Below are 21,377 nucleotides of genomic sequence, written 5' to 3' on the forward strand. Positions count from 1 at the left end.
ACAATAATTGCATGGCAGTATTGTGGGATGGTATAGCTCTGGTCATGCAGATAAAAAACAGTAGCATTTTTTGAGAGGCGCCTGGGTGGCTCAGTCAGTTAAGCATCCAACTTAGGCTCCAGTCATGATCTCACACTTCGTTGGTTTGAGCCCCAAATCGGGCTCTGTGCTGACAGCTAAGAGCCTGGAGCCTGTTTCCATTGCTGTGTCTCCCTCTCTCTCTCTGCCCCTCCCCCACTCACACTCTGTGTTTGTGTGTGTGTGTGTGTCTCAAAAATAAATAAAACATTTAAAAAAAAACAGTGGAACTTTTTAATTTGTGCAGTTTTATAATCCAAATGAACTTGCTTAAAATTTGTGGGAAGGTAAAGCTCTTACCAACTCCTTACTCTGAAGATGTGATTCTTAGAATTAGCTTGTTTTCCAACCCTTTAGAACCCACTCTTACTTGCAAGTTTTTAAATGTTCATGGACACTTAACAGCATACCCTTCACATAAAGAGTGAGGAAGGCAAGTAGAGTGTATCTTATACAGAACCCTTCACCATAAAAATCAGTTCAGCAGCCAGGACTACAAAAAACAGACTCCCTCTGGCTGAGTTCTAACTCAGGTGAATACAATATGGGAGCTGGTAGGCAGAAAGAGAAGAAACTCAGACATGCCTGGATACACCAGTGAGAACTTTGAGACACTGAGACTGAAGCTCTGATTTAGGGTTGCCTAAGTACATTTGGGCTCGAGGCCATTTTCATGAAATGACACAGAGTATTTGGAGAACACTTTGTACATAGAGAAACTCTGTGTGGTCATCATCATATAAGTGATATGAATTCCTTCCGCCAGTCCATTTAATCTGCTAGTTTGATAGTGACAAGGGGTGGCATTCACTGAGGGGCTGATTATCAGTATTTAAAGTATGTCCCTGATTGCACTCCCTTCCCAGAGAAACTATTTCTGTCTTACTCTTTTTGTCTCCTTTCCATTAGTTAAGGCCAAAGATTTCATTTAATTCAGAATTAATCTTTAACTCAGAAAGAGAAACAAACCCTCCTCCCTGATAAATAAGTGGATGAGTAAGTTCTTTAAAAGGTCACTTTATAGCAAAGATTTCCCTGGGGACTTAAGTTAAATATTTTTATTAAAATGGATGCTTTCTTAGGGGCACCTGGGTGGCTCATTCCGTTAATCTAACTCTTGATTTCTGCCCAGGTCATGATCTCACAGTTTGTGGATCAAACCCCACGTGGGCTTCTTGCTGACAGCGAGGAGACTGCTTGGGATTGATTCTCTTTCTCTCTCTCTCTCAAAATAAATAAATAAACTTAAAAACAAATGGATGCATTCTAAGGATAAGATCGTTCCATTTGCAACAACATGGACAGACCTAACAGTTTATTATGCTAACTGAAATAACTCCAACTAAGAAAGATAAATACCATATGATTTCACCTATAAGTGAAATTTAAAAAAAAATTTTTTTTTAACAAAAACAAAATGAGAAAAGAACAAATTGATGGTTGCCAGAGGGAAGGGGAGTGAGAAATACAGGCTTCCTTCGGTTATGGAATAAGTCTATGAAATAAGTCACGGGAATAAAAGGCAATGATATTATAATAGGTTGTAGGCTGACAGATGGTAGCTACACTTGTGAGCACGGAATATCAACATAGAGAAGTTGAATCACAATGTTTTACACCTGAAACTAGTGTAACACTGTCAAGTACACTAAAGTAAAAACAACTTTTTAATTGAAAAAAAAGGGGGGGAATGCTTTCTTTCCTTTGGCTCAAAGACTGTTTATTTCTCCAATAAGCACACTTAAAAGTAGCATGCAAAGTCAATGCATGACACATTACAATCTTTTGGCTCTGAGAAGTTCCCAAACCTGTTCCAGAATTAGGAAACCTCCTGCCCCACGTAATTTGAAGGTCTTAAAAGAGAAAACAAAACCCTCTCTTTGGCGTTTATGTGTTGCTAATGGAGCAGTCTTCCGAACCCTCTCAAGATTATTTTCATTTAGCAACAATCTAGCAACTTCTCAAGCAAGTTGGCATGTTAACATTAAAAGGAGAAATGCGTTATGCCTTAAGGTTGGTTGTTTTATTTTGATGTACAGCACTGAAAGGATTTCATAAGACATCAGAAATAAGTTGTTTCATATAAGGTTTATTATCTTTGAAAGCAAGCCCTGAGAAATGTATCCCATACTGTAAGGTTTTCATTGTTGGTTGCCTTTCTTAAGATTTTTTTTTTTCTTTTCGCTTGTTTTACAGACAGAATCGGAACAAGTCATTGCAACAGAACTTCCTCCCACGTGTCAGCGTCCCTACGGGTTTCGGGTCCCTTCTCCACAAAACAATGATACCTGGAGAGGACGACGGACTTTATTTTCACCTCTTGGACGACAACTGCAACCATTCGTTGCAAACAGAGAAGGGGCAAGGGCGAGTGAAAAAACACCAAAATGGCCAGACTGAGTCTCACATCCCGTGATCTTTTAACACTCATTTCCACAGAGAAGGGTGTCATTCGTCTCATGAGGGTGGGGAGAAGTGGATTTTCAGAACTTCATTGCTCTACCGTTACACTCAGCTGCAGAATGTACTCTAGTCTCGGAAATTCATCCAAGATCTAACCTCGAGTCTCTCCTTCGGCCAAGCAAGCCCTTATCCCCTTCAGTCAGGTCCAAGAAACTTCCCACTCACCCCTCCTTGCTAACAAGGTCGCTCCAGCAGAAAGGAAACGACCCCCTCCATCCAAACCTCTCCAGCGCCCAAGCCGCACTCCCACCCCTCGGACCTTCCAGCCTCACCTTCTCCTGCGACGCCGGAGCCTAAGGTTTAACCCCTTCCGGCTCCCAGAGGGAACGGGGAAGACTAAAGACAACGCACCTACTGCGTGTAGCAATTCTGTTCCCCGAGGAAACGAGAGCTTTAGAACGAAAGTACCAGGTCCTCTCGCAGGGCCTGAATGAACTCTCTCCCCTTCTCGTTTGTAGGGAAACCAGAAAAATTGCCTGGTGCACTGCCCCAACCCCTCACCCCATCCCCACCCCTTCTGGGGTAGGAGTCGGTGGGATCCAACACCCCGCCCCAGCCAGACTAGTCCCAGAGAAGCCTCCGTGGACTCCGACGTCTAGGAAGTTGTAGTCGCTGTTAGAAATATCGATGAGCCCTTAGCCTCAGGTTTAGAATGGAAATTCTTGCTTAAGCAAATAAAGAGAGTGTTCCCCACCCCCGTGGATTAGCCGCATCTTCCTATCCTCAAGTCCCAGCCAGCAAAGCACCACAAGCGACGTCCTGACTGCAGGGGTGGGCGGGGTGGAGGGCTCGGTATTCTGCCCGTTGCGCCTGGCGCGCGAGGTACTAGTGTACCCGGGCCTGGAGCGTCCCAGCGCGGACAGGGAGTGAGCGGAGGCGGAGGAGATGGCTTCCCAGCCGCCGCCTCCCCCGAAGCCCTGGGAGACCCGCCGAATTCCGGGGGCCGGGCCAGGACCAGGACCCGGCCCCACTTTCCAGTAAGTGTGGGATTCTTCAGACCGCGGGTTTGGCAGGCTGGAGCGGGAACTTGGCAGGAGACGGTTGAGGCCGTTGTTGGGCTGAGGTGTCCCCTCCCCCCCTCAACCAAACCCCAACGGTGAGGGTACCAAGGTGGGGACAGGGCGCCAGTGTGGGGAATTTCGATGTCAAACAGCTGTTTCTGACTTGACGGCTCTTGGTAGGGACACTGTCCAGGGAGCCTCTGGGCGCCTCACTGGGTCCCGGTGCTTGGAAGAAAGGGGGCGGCTTCCAGCCCCTTGCTGTTAGCGGGACGCCGTGACAAAACTGCTAGACCCCCTTTAAAGCGTTAGACTTTCGGTCTTCCGCAGATAAGAGTGGCTGGCACTTGCCCAGCCCCGGCTCGACTGGGAACAAAGTCTCTCCAAAGCTTTTAACAACCTCTCGATAAGTTGGTGAAAGCCCAAAAGGTCGCTTTTACGCAACTGGAACCCAAGCCTATACAACTTTGAGTTGTTTTCTAGCATAACTCAGCAACGTTTTGGATAAAGGTTTGGAGAAGCAACTTCTAAGCGGAGTTCTAAATCCAAGGCCTATGGATGGCCTTTGTGTGCAAAATAGTGTGTCATTTTTCTAAGGCCTGTGTGTTTTGTATTTGTTTTTAATCAGTGTTAAATGGATAAAAAGTTAAAGTAGAACGAGAGAAGAGTTTCACAGTCTTGTCTGTTTCGTGTTGGGTGGATCTGGACATCCAAATTTAAGTGGTGACATTCGGATGTCATCACCTATCATACAGTAGGTTTACCTAACACCTAAAAATCCCCAGTATACTGGAATGTATTTCTACTGTGTTCTAAAATCTTGTAATCCTTATTTAAACGTCACGATGCTTGAACATATTAGCAAATTAATTTAATAATGACAGATACATAACAAGTAATGAGCCGTAATTATACTGTTAAGATGAGGCGACACTTTCTGCTACCTTTTTTATGAGCGATTTGACTTTTAAAAAAAGTTTGGACAGCTATTTGGAAGACAGATTTTATACCTGACATCGTGTTAAAGTTCTGTTTATGTAAAATTAACCATTTTCCCACTTTTTCTCATTGTGAATTTTAAACACGTAGAGACCAGTAGAGAGTAAGATAATGAATACTTGTGTATTCACTCCTAGCTTTAAGAAATGTTAACATTTTTCCAGATTTGCATTTTTTCATATTTTTTAAAAAATAAAAATTACAGAAATGGTTAAGCCTTTCTTCTTTCCTCCTGTAACTACTGTCCCTATTTGGTGTTTAATGTACCCAATTGTGTTTTCATACTTTATTTGATACTTTAGTACCTAGGTTTATATGTTATATATATGTGTGTGTACAGTATTCACTATGTTTTTAAACTTCAAATCATATGTGTGTGTATCATTTTGCAAAATGTTTTCCCCTTAAATGTTGTTGATTTTGAGATTTATCTTGTTCATACGTATAGCTGTAGTCCATTTTAATTGCCATAGGATATTCTATTCTATAAAAACAAACTATTCTGTTGTATTAAAGTATTATATATTAAAAACTACTTCAGTGACCATTCGTGTGCCTTTCTCCTTGTCCACATTTCCAAGAGGCTTTCTAATAATGTTATTGGGAATAGAATTGCTTGGTAGAGGGTATGCTTATCTTTAAGTACTAACTGTTGCCAAGTTGCTTCCCAAAGTGGTTTTATACCAGATTTTACATTTTCACTAGCAGGGTATTCTGTTTCTCTACATTCTTTCAAACACTTGATGATGTTATTTTTTAGTTCTGTATTTGCTAATCTAATGGATGTGAAATGATATTTTCATCTTTAATTTGCACTTCTCTGATTAGTAATAAGATTGTCTTTTTGAAAGTTAATTAGACATTTGAGATTTTTCTGTTGATATCTTTGGCTCACTTTTTAATTGGCTATATGTTTGCTTCTTAACTTGGTAAGAGTCCTTTATTCTAATTCTATACTAATTCTATTATGTTTGTTTTTAATAGCTTTCAGGCTGTAGCTTGTCTTTTTGCTTTATATTTATGTTCATTTTTGTTGTACAGATACTTTTTAATTTCAATGTAGCCAAAATTTTCATATTTTATTGTTTGTGTTTTTTGTGTCTTGGCTAAGAAACCCTTCCTGTCTTAGATCAAGAAAATTTTTCTCTATTTTCTTTTTCTTTTTTTTTTTCTCTTTTTTTTTTTAAGCTTATTCATTTTGAGAGGGAGAGAAACACATCCAGAGAATCCCACGCAGGCTCCACACTGTCAACACAGAGCACTGGGGGAGAATGTCTGGAGGTGGGGGCGTGGATCTCACAGACAACAAGATGATGATGTGAGCCAAAATCAAGAGACTGACCCTTAACTGATTGAGCCACCCAGGCACCCCTCTCTCTCTCTATTTTTTTTACATGTTCTGCATTTCACATTCATATTTTTAATCCACCTAGAACTGACTTTGTTGTACAAAATCAATGTGAAATAGGTAATCTAGTTTTTTTTCCATGTGGATAACTGTCCCAGTACCATTAATTTATATATTCTGTGCTAGTTTATAATGTCATCACATTCAGTTTTCCTAAATGTGTGGTTCTGTTTGGGATTCTATTGGTCTTTGTAACCGCCACAGTTTTTAATAAGTTTTGATATCCGGTATGTCAGTTACCTCTCCACATTGCTGTTCTTCATAATTGCCTTTGTTACATTTAGCCATTATAAAAAGACTTACTGTGATTTTTATTGAAGCTTTATATTTTATGAAAATACGGACTTTTTGCCTCCAATTGTGTTTTGTGACTGTCTCCATGAAGTACTTTTCCATCTTTTATATCCAGCATAATTCAGACTTAATTTGTTCTGGTGGTTTGGTTGAAATTCTCTTTGTTCCATGTTGCAGTCCTGTCATTTACAAATAAGCCAGCATAGATAACCAACAATCTTGTATTGCTCTTGACTTTCATTGGAATGCTTCTCAAGTCTCACTATTAAGTTTGATATTTGATTTTTGGTTTTGATAGTTCTCCTTTTAAACTTCCATCTCCTTGCTCAGATTTTTATTATGAAGGAGTATTAAATATTATGAATGACTTCTATGAATTTGTTGAGATAATCGTATGTATTTTTTAAAATTTGAAATGTGATTTATTTACATCAATTAACTTTCTAATTTAATCAATCCTTAAATTTCTGGATGAACTGCTTAATTGTGATTGTAAAATACAATGCTGAATTCTGTTCTAATATTTTAAGATATTTGCATGTATATTTCTAGGTGAAATTAGCCTGTAATTTTCTTTCTTTGCACTATCCTTTTTTAGCTTTATTTCCAGGTTGCATAGGTACAGAAATTTTTCTTTTGAGTCTTATTTTTATTCCTTTATAGGTAGATTATTTTTTCCTTAGTAGTCTTTAAGATTTTACCTGATACCTTGGTCCTCTGCAACTTTATTATGCTCTGTTCAGGTATGAATATACAGACATGTATATTTTTTCCTCCTGCTCAGTAGCTACAGTGTTCATGCTCACTCATAATCCTTCACCGTAAGGATTCAATCTTTCTTTTATTTTTTTCTTTTTTTCTTTTTATTTTATTTTTTTTCAATATATGAAGTTTATTGTCAAATTGGTTTCCATACAACACCCAGTGCTCATCCCAAAAGGTGCCCTCCTCAATACCCATCACTCACTCTCCCTCCCCCCATCAACCCTCAGTTCTCAGTTTTTAAGAGTCTCTTATGCTTTGGCTCTCTCCCTCTCTAACCTCTTTTTTTTTTTTCTTCCCCTCCCCCATGGACTTCTGTTAAGTTTCTCAGGATCCACATAAGAGTGAAAACATACGGTATCTGTCTTTCTCTGTATGACTTATTTCACTTAGCATAACACTCTCCACTTCCATCCACGTTGCGACAAAAGGCCATATTTCATTCTTTCTCATTGCCACGTAGTACTTCATTGTGTATATAAACCACAATTTCTTTATCCATTCGTCAGTTGATGGACATTTAGGCTCTTTCCATAATTTGGCTATTGTTGAAAGTGCTGCTGTAAACATTGGGGTACAAGTGCCCCTATGCATCAGTACTCCTGTATCCCTTGGGTAAATTCCTAGCAGTGATACTGCTGGGTCATAGAGTAGGTCTATTTTTAATTTTTTGAGGAACCTCCACACTGTTTTCCAGAGCAGCTGCACCAGTTTGCATTCCCACCAACAGTGCAAGAGGGTTCCCGTTTCTCCACATCCTCACCAGCATCATAGTCTCCTGATTTGTTCATTTTGGCCACTCTGACTGGCGTGAGGTGATATCTGAGTGTGGTTTTGATTTGTATTTCCCTGATGAGGACCGACATTGAGCATCTTTTCATGTGCCTGTTGGCCATCCAGATGTCTTCTTTAGAGAAGTGTCTATTCATGTTTTCTGCCCATTTCTTCCCTGGGTTATTTGTTTTTCGGGTGTGGAGTTTGGTGAGCTCTTTATAGATTTTGGATACTAGCCCTTTGTCCGATATGTCATTTGCAAATACCTTTTCCCATTCTGTAGGTTGCCTTTTAGTTTTGTTGATTGTTTCCTTTGCTGTGCAGAAGCTTTTTATCTTCGTGAGGTCCCAGTTTTTCATTTTTGCTTTTAATTCCCTTGCCTTTGGGGATGTGTCAAGTAAGAAATTGCTGCAGCTGAGGTCAGAGAGGTTTTTTCCTGCTTTCTCCTCTAGGGTTTTGATGGTTTCCTGTCTCACATTCAGGTCCTTTATCCATTTTGAGTTTGTTTTTGTGAATGGTGTGAGAAAATGGTCTAGTTTCATCCATCTGCATGTTGCTGTCCAGTTCTCCCAGCACCATTTGTTAAAGAGACTGTCTTTTTTCCATTGGATATTCTTTCCTGCTTTGTCAAAGATGAGTTGGCCATACGTTTGTGGGTCTAGTTCTGGGGTTTCTATTCTGTTCCATTGGTCTATGGGTCTGTTTTTGTGCCATCAATCTTTCTTTTAATTCAGGAAATTTTTCACGAATTATATCTCTATTGTTGAAGAAATATTTTTTCCCATCTCTTCTTCTGGGGGACTCCTATTAAACGTTGTATCAGGAATAGTTTCCACTACAAGTAATAATATGTGACTTACTGAGTTTTGGACTATAAAGACATTTCTTGTTTAGTTAACAAAAAGTCTAGAGATCTCCTAACTCAACATTGTCATTAGGAACCTATGTTTTTCCTGGCTCCCTTTTTAAATTTTTTTCTGTAAGCTTTCTGAGAGTTTGGGCCATTTCTGTATTAGTCTTTCTTCTTTGAAAGGAATCTCTTTTTTTCCTCCAGTGCTTTAAAGATTTTCCTCTTTGTTTTTGGTTTTTGGCGATTATACTTTGTTGGGCCTCAATGTAAACGGTTTCGTTTGTGTTATTTTGGGTGGGATTCATAGAGATACTTGAATCTGATTTGATGTCTTTCATTAATTTCAGAAAAGTTTCAGCCATTATCTCTTCAAATATTCCTTTGGCCCATCATCTTTTCACCCCTTTGACTCCAACAGCATATATGCTCTGTATTTCACTGTACAGCCCATACCTTATACTCCTTTCTGTATATATTCTTTTGTTACTCATACTTCATTCTGGGTATTTTCTTCGGAATTCTCTTGTAGTTCACTGATGTTTTTCTTTCAAAATGTCCAATCTGGTACTGAACCAGTCATTAAGTTCATAGTTTCAGTTATTTTAAATTCTTCAGTACCTTGTTCTTTCATGTTTTAAACAGGTAATGTTGTATGTTTTTAGCTTTTCTACTTTTTTTTTTTTAGTGGCAGGATTAGTCTGATTACCTAGAATGCCATTGCTTGAAGTGGAATTCCCCAAGTTCTATCTATATTTTCACTGTTTTCCTTAGTCTACAACTAATTTTCTTTTTGCCTCATAGTTGCAAGATAATCCCTGTGGCTGTGAGCATCATGTCTAAGCTTTGTAATGGAGTTTTCTTCATATTTACATGTTTTTATTTCATTTCAATTTTTATTTCACAGATGTCATTGCTTCATTGATGTCTATTTTAAACATATTTGCAGGGCACCTGGGTGGCTCAGTCAGTTAAACGTCCAACTTCGGCTCACGTCATGATCTCGTGGTCTGTGAGTTCGAGCCCCGCGTCGGGCTCTGTGCTGACAGCTCACAGCTTGGAGCCTGTTTCGGAATCTGTGTCTCCCTCTCTCTCTGACCTTCCCCCATTCATGCTCTGTCTCTCTCTGTCTCAAAAATAAATAAATGTTTAAAAAAATTTTTTTAAACATATTTGCAATCCTTGTTGAGCTGTTACATGAAACTTCTTTTTCCTTGAATGAATTTTCATTCTAATTGTTGATTTTTGTTAGTTTGGTTTCTTAATGTTTTTATTTCTTCTTGTGTACGGCATTTTTGATATGTTTGTTTTGAATAGGCATTTTTGAGTTCTGTTTCCTCTCCTTTCCCTTCCATTTATCTCTCTGTGTCTAGTAGGTTTTCTATTGACTCTCCCTGCTCCTTCAGCATGCACCCTCCCATGTAAGAATCAGGTGTAAAAATGGTGGCTTAGATTAAGGATATCAAAGATCAAGTCACTGAGTCAGTAGTTTCATTTCCTGGTCTTGAGGCCTAGTCAGAGTCCTACCCTTCTTAGTTCTCTAACTTTCTAAAAATCTTAAACTACTGTCAGCAAGTTTCATAATCTCTTTTTAGAAGCCAAAGTGATGCATCCCAGGCCACAGCTTCAAGCAGTGAATTATTTCCATTAGAAAGGAGCACTGTTAGTTCTTGTTACTTCCTAGAAGTCTAAGTCCTGGTTGTCACTACCTGATTTCAAACCCAGAATTGAGGAGGCCTGTAGCATCACCCTTCCAATCATTTTACATTTCTGTTTGGTTTCTGTTATGTAAATCTAGACATGCCTATTTGTTCTTTTTGTTTTATCTATTATTGCTCCTACTTTAGAGCAGAGCTGCTTTATGAAAACCAGGAAATAACTACACTGTTAGTCACCTGACCCTTTTTAAAGTTTGGTTCTACTTTTTGTGATGTGATACAATATGAAGTAAACATAACCCATGAATTATTCTTGCCAAAAATGTTAACATGATTCTAATTAAACCTTTAGATGCAATGTTTAATTTAACTGGAAATGTAGAGGATAGAGATATATTTAAACAACATTTTGGGAAAACACAGATTTAGAATGTAAGACATTCTAAAAGAAAACTGGCTGGACTCTTCAAAAAGTCCAGGGCATTCCAAAAAATGGAATGATTCTAATTTAGAAGAAATGAGGAGACAAACAACCAAATGCAGTGTGTGAACCTTAATTGAATTTTTGTTAAAAAAAAACCCACAACAACCTAAAAGACATTTGACTCTTAAAACTCAATGATAAAAAGGCAAGTACCGTAATTTTTCAAATGGGCAAAATATCTAAATACACATTTCTCCAGAGAAGATTTAAAACTGGCAAATAAGGGGCACCTGGGTGGCTCAGTCGGTTGAGCGACCGACTTCAGCTCAGGTCATGATCTCACGATTTGTGAGTTCGAGCCCTGCGTCAGGCTCTGTGCTGACAGCTTGGAGCCTGGAGCCTGCTTCGGATTCTGTGTCTCCCTCTCTCTCTGCCCCTCCCCCACTCATGCTCTGTCTCTGTCTCAGAAATAAACATTAAAAAAAAAATAATAAAACTGGCAAATAAGCACATGAAAAGATACTCAACATCATTAACTGTCAGGGACATGCAAAACAAAATCACAATGAGATACCACTTCATACCCACTAGGTTGGCTATAATGAAAAAGATAAATAATAACAAGTATTGGCAAAGATGTGGAGAAATTGGAACCCTCATGCACTACTGATAGGAATATAAAATGGTACAGTTGCTTTGGAAGACAATCTGGCAGTGCCATAGAAGGTTAAGCATAGTTACTCTACGATCCACCAATTCCATGCCTAGGTATATATACCCAAGAGATATGAAAGCGTATGTCCACACAAAAATTTGTACATAAATGCTTATGATAACATTAGTCACAAAAGCCAAAAAGTGGAAACAACACTATATCTATCAACTGATGCATAAATAAATATAACTCAGCAGGAAACAGGAATAAAGTACTGATAAATGCTACAATATGGATGAAACTTCAAAACATTACATTAAGTAAAAGTAGCCAGTCACAAAATACTATATGTTGTATGATTCATTTACAGTAGATTCTCATTATTTGCAGATGCCAAATTTGCTAATTCTCCTCACTAAAATTTATTGTAACCCCCAAATCAATGCTCATGACACTTTCATGATCATTCACAGACATGGATAGGGTGGCAAAAGATTTGAGTCATCTCAGATGAGATGAGCTGAGATTAAACAAAGCAACACTCCTGCTTCTTGTTTTAGCTTTAAGCTTTAAGCAGGTGTCCTTTTGACAACCAAATGGATGCCACATTTTTCATATTTTTGTTGGTGATTTTGCTATTTTAAAACGGCCTCTAAGTATAATGCTGAAGTGCATTGTTTCCCCCAGGAACAATGATTCTATTTGTTAAATAGATGTTCATAGCAAATTTATAGACTATGACTATCGCAAATAACAAGAATTAACTATATGTGAAATCACCAGAATAGACAAACCTATAGAGACAGAATTTAGATTAGTCATTGCCTAGGATAGGGAATAGAGCAGGAAATAGGTAGTGACTGCTAATGAATGTGGGATTTCTTACTGGGATGCTAAAAATGTTCTGGAATTACATAGGTTGGTAGTTGTACACCTCTGGTATCTCTATAAAACTGTTTGAAGACGCTTGAGGGTAATGGATATGTGTTGAATTTTAATTGGATAATGATATGGAATTGTTAATTTTTAGAGATGTGAAAATGGCATTATGTTTTGTCTGAAATATCTTTGCTCTTAGGAAATAACATGTTGAGGTATTTAGGAGTAATGTATCAAGTCTGCAAGTTAATTTCAAATGGTTCAAGAATTTTTAAAAGACTAGACAGTGAGAGAAAGAAAGTTCATGTGGCAAAACAATAATAGTTGTTGAATCTAGATAGAAGAAATGAGGGTATTCATTGTATTTTCAACTTTTTTTTCTGTTTGAAATTTTTCAAAATAAAAAGTTGGGTTGGTGAGACTTTTGGCACGTTCAGCACAGAACATACATCTTTTGTTATAAGTTGTAGGTGTGTTGATTTCTCATTTTGCTGGTTGTAACAGAAGGCCGGGTGGAATGTGGACACTGAATGTACTTGTATATGCCAAAAATAGCATTACAACCAGAGAAGTGTTGGAAGAAACTTTTTTTTATTAAGTATTTACATTTAATTCCTTACAATTTTTAAACTAACATATTCATCAAAACTTATAAAAGAAGGATATATAAAGAAAAAATAATCTGTATTAATGATCTGTGTGATATATGTGTTTTAAATATTCACTAAAAAGAGACTTCAGCATAGTGGTTGTATCAGTACCTTTTATATGCTAAGCACTGTAGTAGTTGATGGAGAAACAAGGATAACTCCTGCACCTATGAGGAGCTCACCTTGTAGAAGAGGCAGACATGTATACAAATGTAAGATACTGTACGATGATGGACAAAGAATTGTGGGAAGGACTTCTGATGACAGTAGAATAATTTAAGGAAAAAAAAAAACAACACTATTAAGGACAAATAGAAAAGCTAGGCAGAATATAAAAACATCTGCTTGAATGCATTATAGAATAAATAAGGTAAAGATTTATGGAGCCCAGATCCAAAAGATGGAAAAAGAGAAAGATGGAAATCCACAAAGGTGAGAGTAGATTCTCATAGAAGCTGCTGCTGATTCCAAAAGAAGCAGTTTAGATGATGGGAAGCTAGTTGAAGAGCACCTTCGACAGATTCTTGGAGTATAGTTAGAGTCTAGTAGTCTTCCAAGACAGGGTGCTGATAAATTACCCATACCTTGTGTTATGACCCTAAAAAGATACATCTATCTAGATATGAGAGTATAAAAGAAGCAGACACTCCCTTACAGGAGCATAAACTCAGCTTCAGATCATCTCAATCCCTGAAATTAGATTAGGGACAATCATGGATTGATAATAGCTTTAGCAGGCTAGTTTGCCTGAAGCAAACTAGAGGATAGTTCAGAAAATAGTATCCAGAATGAAATACACCTAGAGGAAGAGAGCATCATCCAGAGTCTCAAATTCTTGCCACAATTCTTCATGTATGTCTCATGCATAAGCAAAATCAAATAGCAGGACCCAGAAGGATATTAGATAATATAAATTGAAACTAAGTGAAACAACAGATGAGAAAACAGATTTCAAAGGGACTCTAGAAATTGGAGTTACTGAACAGACTTTAACATAAATTTAAAATGTTTAATATGTTGAAGGCAATAGAAGAAAACAAGGAATTTTGGCAGATAATTGGAAACTGTCAAAAGGAAAAGGAATATGTAGAACAAAAATGCAGTAACCAAACTTAGTAACTCATTGGGTTTAGCAACAGTTTAGACACTGCTACAGAGATAATTAGTGACTTAGAGCAACGTTCTAAGTGTGTTCTGTAGCTACCAAGACTGGCTGCTGTTTTCAAACTATAAATTAGCAGCCCACAAAAAGATAATGAAACTTTGGCCAGAATGTAAAGCAACATTAATACTAAGCACACTATTTAGTTCAGTTGGCATTAAGAATTCATTGATAAAGAGGCACCTGGAAAAAAAAAAAAAAAAAAAGAGGCACCTGGGTGGCTCAGTTGGTTAAGCATCTGCCTTTGGCTCAGATCATGATCTCACAGTTTGTGAGTTTGAGCCCCACATCAGGCTCTCTGCTGTCAGTACAGAGCCTGCTTCAGGTCCTCTGTCCCCCTCTCTATCTGCCCCTGCCCCACTCACACACACTCTCTCTCTTAAAAATAAATAAATAAGCTTAAAAATTTTTTTAAAAAAGAGTTCATTAATTCACATTATGGTACAAGATACTTATTTTGTGATGTATTGGCCCTTTTGAATAGCAAGACCTAAAGGATAATTAGGAAGAAAATATCCAACATATTTTTGCACAAACAGACAAAAGGGCAGAAAGGATGGGAAGAGATTTAGAGGATTAAGCAAGGTATAATTTAAAAACAGAGAAAATGAGGGGCGCCTGGGTGGCTCAGTCAGTTAAGCGTCCGACAGCTCACGTCATGATCTGATGGTTTGTGGGTTCCAGCCTCATGTCAGGCTCTGTGCTGATAGCGCTGAGCCTGGAGCCTGCTTCAGATTCTGTGTCTCCCAGTCTCTCTCTCTCTTTCAAAAGTAAACATTAAAAAAAATGTTTTTAAATAGAGAAAAGGAGTAGTCTTATAATTATACAACAATGCTTCTCAAAATATTTGTGCTGATACCTAATACCTTTATAAAATACAGTAAAAATATAACAATGTCAGATTGCTTAAACAGTCTTATTTGTTGTACTTTTCTCATTATAGGTCAGTGCATATGACTCATAAATTAGCACTGATCGACAAACCATATTTTAAGTAGCATGATACTAAAGAAATTGAATTTGTAATTAAAATCATAATCCTCTTGATGTTGAGAAATCATTTGAGAAATTCAATGTTCATGGTAAAAACTCTTAGCAAATAGAAATAGAAAACAAATTACTAAATTTACAATAACTCTACAGTAAACATAATAATGGTTACATGTTGAGAAATTTCCCTTTGAGATCAGAAATGAGACAAGAATGCCTATTAATCACTTCTATTCAAGATTGGACACATGTCTTAGGTACAATACCTTCTTTAATAATCAAAACTGTAAGAATTGGAAATATACCTATCATTCACATACAATATGACTGCAAATCCTTAATTGAAAATCCAGAAGAATCAAAAACAAGTTTGTTGGATACAAGCACCATATTAAAAAAAAAAAATCCATTATTTCTACATAACAATATCAGAGTGAAATTTTAGAAGACACCGTTTATAGTAGCATCAAAAAATGTCAAATATACAGGAATAAATCTAAAGAAAACCTGCCACAAGGAAACTATAAAACAGTATGGAAACTTAAAGTTATTTTTAAAAACCATTATTCAGAAAAATCTTTAAAAGATCTGATGGGGCCGCCTGATTGGTTCAGTTGGTTTAGTGTCTGACTCTTGATTTCTTGATTTCAGCTGAGGTTGTGAGATCCAGCCCTACATCTGGGCCTCCATAGAGCCTGCTTGAGAATTTCTTTCTCCCCTCTCCCTCTCCTGCACACTTGTGCTCTCTCTGTGTCTCTCTCAAAACAAAACAAAAACCTAATAAATGTGGGTTGAAACTCTAAATATTATAAAGATATGGTTTATCTCAAATTAACCTACAGATTCATTGTAATCCCAAACAATCTCAATAGGGTTTTTTTGGAAGTATTTTTTTAAATGTTTATTTATTTTGAGAGAGAGAGAGAAAGAGAGTGCACGCACTTGGGGCAGAGAAAGAGGGAGAATCCCAAGCAGGCTCTGCGCTGTCAATGTGGCTTGAACTCACAGACTATGAAATCATGAACTGAGCCAAAACTAAGAATCAGCCATTTAACTGAGCCACCCAGGCACCCCTCAATAGGGTTTTTTTGAGGGAGAGGGTGTGGAACTTAAAGCTCTGATTCTAAAATGTATATGGAAATTCAAAGGGTCAAAAAAGCTAAAACACTCTTGAAGATGAAGAACATTGGAGGAGGACGTGTTTTATTGAATACTGCTAAGACCTATTATAAAACTATAGTGATTAAGATAGTGCCATTTGGGGGCAAGGATGGACAAATACCTAGTTGTAACTAACCCTGAGAAAATAGGTTGAAGATACTGCTAATAATGCTAGCAAGTAAACAAGAAAATAGCAGAGTTTAGTCAGCTCTTTTATCTTGTTCATTTTAACACTGAGATTCTAAGCATGTAGGTATTAGAGACTAATCCTTATTCTTACCACCTCTTCAGTAGATCTGTCATTAACACTGGGTATGTAAGAGGTGTTTAATAGTTACTTTGAATTGAATTTATTATGTGCTTAAGATACTATTTTGCATCTTTTTTTTTTTTTTTTTTAGATCTGCTGATTTGGGTCCTAGTTTATTGACAAGACCTGGACAACCAACACTTACCAGAGTGCCCCCACCTATTCTTCCAAGGCCATCACAGCAGACAGGAAGCAGCAATGTGAATACTTTCAGACCTGCTTACAGTTCATTTTCTTCAGGATATGGTGCCTATGGAAATTCGTTTTATGGAAGCTATAGCCCTTATAGTTATGGATATAATGGGTTGGGCTATAACCGCCTCCGTGTAGATGATCTGCCACCCAGTAGATTTGTTCAGCAAGCTGAAGAAAGCAGCAGAGGTGCATTTCAGTCCATTGAAAGTATTGTGCATGCATTTGCCTCTGTCAGTATGATGATGGATGCTACCTTTTCAGCTGTCTATAACAGTTTCAGGGCTGTATTGGATGTAGCAAATCACTTTTCCCGATTAAAAATACATTTCACAAAGGTTTTTTCAGCTTTTGCATTAGTTAGGACTATAAGGTATCTTTACAGACGGTTACAGTGGATGATAGGTTTAAGAAGAGGCTCTGAGAATGAGGACCTGTGGGCAGAAAGTGAAGGAACTGTGGCTTGCCTTGGTGCCGAGGACAAAGCAGCTAATTCAGCCAAATCTTGGCCAATATTCTTGTTCTTTGCTGTTATCCTTGGTGGTCCTTACCTCATCTGGAAACTTCTGTCTACCCATAATGATGAAGTCACAGGTAAGAGTAATAGAATAGGTTCAAAAACCACATAACAATCTCGAATTTTAAGAATAGATTTGTTAAATTAACGTTCTTTGTGTTCATTTGTATTTAATATTTTGATCCAATTATATTTTCAGTTAAGAACTTGAAAACTGGAAAATGAATATATAGCAAAAACAGGCTTACTGATTGGTTTATTGTTTGTTTAATGTAAGAGTACACATTGCCTGACTACTGTTTACAGGGTGCTGAACTTGATGCTGTAGAGGCTACAGGTATGCATAGGACATAATTCCCTTGTCTTTCTAAAACTTACTGGCAGGGATGGATAAGACAATATACAGGTAATTGTAATTTTGACCTTGAAAAAAAGGAGAAGGTTCATAATATATATCCTAGTGAGCATATTTTTGGATTTTGCATAGTGTTAATTATAGAATTTACTTTGGCGGAGGGTGGTGCTTTTCTCTTGGCAAATAGATTTATACAGTTTACACCATAGCCAGTGAACACTAACCCTAACTTTAATTCTTAATTTGGTTTGTAGACAACACCAACTGGGCAAGTGGTGAGGATGACCATGTAGTTGCTAGAGCAGAATATGATTTTGCTGCTGTGTCCGAAGAAGAAATTTCTTTCCGTGCTGGTGATATGCTAAACTTAGCTCTCAAAGGTAACAAAACATGAATAAATTGAAATTACCCATGAATTTTTTGAATTTGTAAATGTACTATTAAAAACTGCAACAAAAGATCTTGGTCCTTGTTCGTTAACTCAGAAGTAGTTGCTAGTATTTCTCTTTTGTGTCAGTTTAGACCTTCTAGATCCAGGGATGTGGAAGAAAAATGCTCAACAGGGTTGTTCCAATAGTATTTCACTGAGATAAGGAAAGATTTTGTTTATGTATATAATCACTTATAAACTCAACTTGAATTCCAAACTCTGTTAATCCCCACACAAAAACATGAGATTAACACTACATGTAACAAATCTAACAACCCGAAGAAATTCTCCTGTGACATAAGTATCCCTGTCAGTCTTTAATTGCTCGGACTGGTATTGCTTTCTTTTTTATTTGACTAGTTTACTTCAGAAACTCCCAACATGAATATTTTAGGAATTACTGTCATGAAGTATTAAAGAACTTCAGCAAGGAATTTATACACATCACAGGTTTATTTTTGGACCAGGTCACTAATAGTTTTTAATGGTTCCAGGTAAAATGGCCTTTTCCCTTAGCTTTCCTCAGTAAGGATGATCAGAATTTTTATGGATTTGCAAAAAAAAAAAAAAAAAAAAAAAAGATTTTTGTGTGTTTGTGGGGATTCAGGTTTACTAGGAAGAGTAACATTTTGTTGGTAAAAATACTAGTGACAATAGTAACAGCTATCCTTTATAGGATAAGGCACTATATATCTTTCATTTAACTCTTATAATAATGCTGTGATGTAGGTACTATTATTATCCTGACCTTTTTTTACTTATGAGAAAACAAAGACTCAGAATAACTAAATGGGATCACAAAGCTAAGGTGTGATGGAGCTGGACTATGAACCTAGGTTTGTCTGACTTCAGAACCTGTACGTGTAACCACTTTGGCTGTTTTCCATGTGATCTATTAATGGAAACTTGAGCCTTTAATTAGTTCTAGTCATTACATAGGGAAAAAATATCTTCCATGTTCACATAATTTATTGTATAAATAATTGAAAATTTTGGATCAAATTTGCTAAATCTCTGCCTCATCCCTCATACACAAAACCTAGGCTTCTAAGTATTAGATTCATATTTTTCTTCTAGTGAAAATAGTACTTTCCTATTTTGGATTACAAAAGAGTGATTTCTTTTTAAGATTTATTGTTAGACCCATACAAATAATTAGTTTTAATCTAAATAAAGTATAAAGAAGATCAAGTGTGGTTTCTTTCAATTATAGTATTTCAGGAAAATTTTATATCTCATATTATTCTTCCACTAATGACACCTCTTAACACTTTAGCTTTGCTTCTTTGTTTTCTTCCTTTGCCCAAAATACATTTGAGCATTTAGAACAAAATCAGTCACAGACATGGTTGATTTTAAGTGTTTTATTTATTCTCTATTGTAGAGTATTAAACATAAAAATGTTATATTGTGCCTAACTTATAGTGTTGACCTAAAACCCTAACAGTTAAACAGCTTTTTAAAGATATGAGTAATCTTTAAAATACCAAAAAACAAAATTGAATATATTAAATAAATCTTTCCTACTTTAAGCTTAGAGTACTGCCTTACCTTTTTGTCATGTGCCTAGAGATAACTGAGGTCTTTATTTTTGCCTATCTTGGATTAAAGTTAGCATTCAGTATCTTCAGAATTATTCATCACAATCACATGGAATGAATTTTGTATTTTGGCCAAAAGTTATGTAAAGAAATTTGGCTTGTATAAAGGTATGTATTTTCTATACTTCCCTGTAACTTCTGTTGAGAAGGACTGAGAAATTCATTTCTTAAATTTCAGTTTAAAATATGAAAGACATGGGAGAGAGCCAAAGCATAAGAGACTCTTAAAAACTGAGAACAAACTGAAGGTTGATGGGGGGTGGGAGGGAGGGGAGGGTGGGTGATGGGTATTGAAGAGGGCATCTTTTGGGATGAGCACTGGGTGTTGTATGGAAACCAATTTGACAATAAATTTCATATATTGAAAAAAAATATGAAAGACAGTGATGTTAGTTTTAGCTTTTAGGAGAATCGAATCTCCTTACTCTATGAATGGACCAACTAATAATAAACTTCATGTTCTTCAAGGCTGAAAATATAGTAAGTATAAAATAAAAAGTATAAATTGTAAGAAGGGACTCTAGAACTGTTAAGCCTACTCATTTGATTTTGAATATATGTATTTGTTTATGTATTTTATTGTGTAAGTGTAACAGATCTTAATATTTTAGTATTAATATTTTGTTGGACTCCAAAATGTGTTATAATTACAAGGCTGTCTTTTCTTCCATCAGAACAGCAACCCAAAGTGCGTGGTTGGCTTCTGGCTAGTCTTGATGGTCAAACAACAGGACTTATACCTGCTAATTATGTCAAAATTCTTGGTAAAAGAAGAGGTAGAAAAGCAATGGAATCCAGTAAAATTTCCAAGCAGCAACAATCTTTTACCAACACAACACTAATTAAAGGAGCCACGGCTGCTGATTCTTTGGATGAACAGGAAGCTGCCTTTGAATCTGTTTTTGTTGAGACTAATAAGGTTCCAGTTGCACCTGATTCCACTGGGAAAGGTGGAGATAAACAAGATCTTTGATATCTTTCATGTTTGCCTGCAATTGAACTATACTTTTTAAAAATTACTTCTTACAAAGAAATTAATCTACAATCCAATGAACACATTTGTTAATGGCTATTCCAGGTGTTTTGCTGCTAGAAATTATTAAAGTTGTACACTAGTATGTTGGTCTAGTGACCTGGTTACATTTTACGAGTTCTTAGACCATGAGAGTATTTGTTTCACCTAGATTTTAAGATTATGGAGACTGCTGTCATTTTCATCTTATATAAAATCCTGTGTTTATTGAAAGAATAAGTTTGATGAACTATAGAATACACTGTTTGCTACAGTAGGGGTCATTAATGCTTTTTAAAGTTAGAGATTTGGAATTGATTTGGAATCCTCAGATAACAAGTGATAACACACAAATATGAGAACAGGCAAAAGGCTAATTTTTTTTTAACAACTTTAAACTGAATAATAAAAATTTTCTGATCTGTGTTATATGCAGTCTTGGGTTTGCTTTAGGCAGTAATATATTTTTATCTACTAACAATTAATACTTTTACCTTTTATTGTATTTTTAAAAATTCATCTTGAAGAGGTCTTGAAAAGGTCACTAGAAGCATGGTTCTAGAGTGATAATTAGCCCTTATAGTTTTTCCTGCTAGTAAAAAAGGCTGAAAATCCTCTTTCTTACAGATTATTTCCATTTTTTCTGATGATCATGGAATGTTTTATCCCTTTACAATATGACTAGTTTTCATCCTGGATAAATCAGAATATATGAAGGATTTACTTTCTTTTTCTCCAGCCAAGACTCAAATCCTTCA

At 36.7% G+C, this 21,377-nt stretch overlaps 2 protein-coding genes across 2 annotated transcripts in view; one reads left to right on the plus strand and one right to left on the minus strand.

Moving 5' to 3' along the window:
• PUS10 (pseudouridine synthase 10) overlaps window positions 1-2,864 on the minus strand; it is a 72,416-nt gene extending 69,552 nt beyond the window's left edge. The window contains exon 1 of the mRNA XM_047068769.1: window positions 2,814-2,864. The gene's annotated coding sequence lies outside the window, so the exon portion shown is untranslated. The remainder of the gene's footprint in view (window positions 1-2,813) is intronic.
• Window positions 2,865-3,422: 558 nt separating this feature from the next.
• PEX13 (peroxisomal biogenesis factor 13) lies at window positions 3,423-21,054 on the plus strand. Its single transcript, XM_047069416.1, has 4 exons — window positions 3,423-3,518; window positions 16,604-17,298; window positions 17,831-17,956; window positions 20,282-21,054. Exons 1-4 carry the CDS (start codon window positions 3,427-3,429, stop codon window positions 20,578-20,580), a joined length of 1,212 nt encoding a protein of 403 aa, XP_046925372.1. The 5' UTR covers window positions 3,423-3,426; the 3' UTR covers window positions 20,581-21,054.
• Window positions 21,055-21,377: the final 323 nt, after the last annotated feature.

The sequence above is a fragment of the Lynx rufus genome, unplaced genomic scaffold (genome assembly GCF_022079265.1).
Source record: "Lynx rufus isolate CCGP_SWC_20201006 ecotype Redwood Valley unplaced genomic scaffold, mLynRuf1.p SCAF_8, whole genome shotgun sequence".
Lineage (NCBI taxonomy): Eukaryota > Metazoa > Chordata > Mammalia > Carnivora > Felidae > Lynx > Lynx rufus.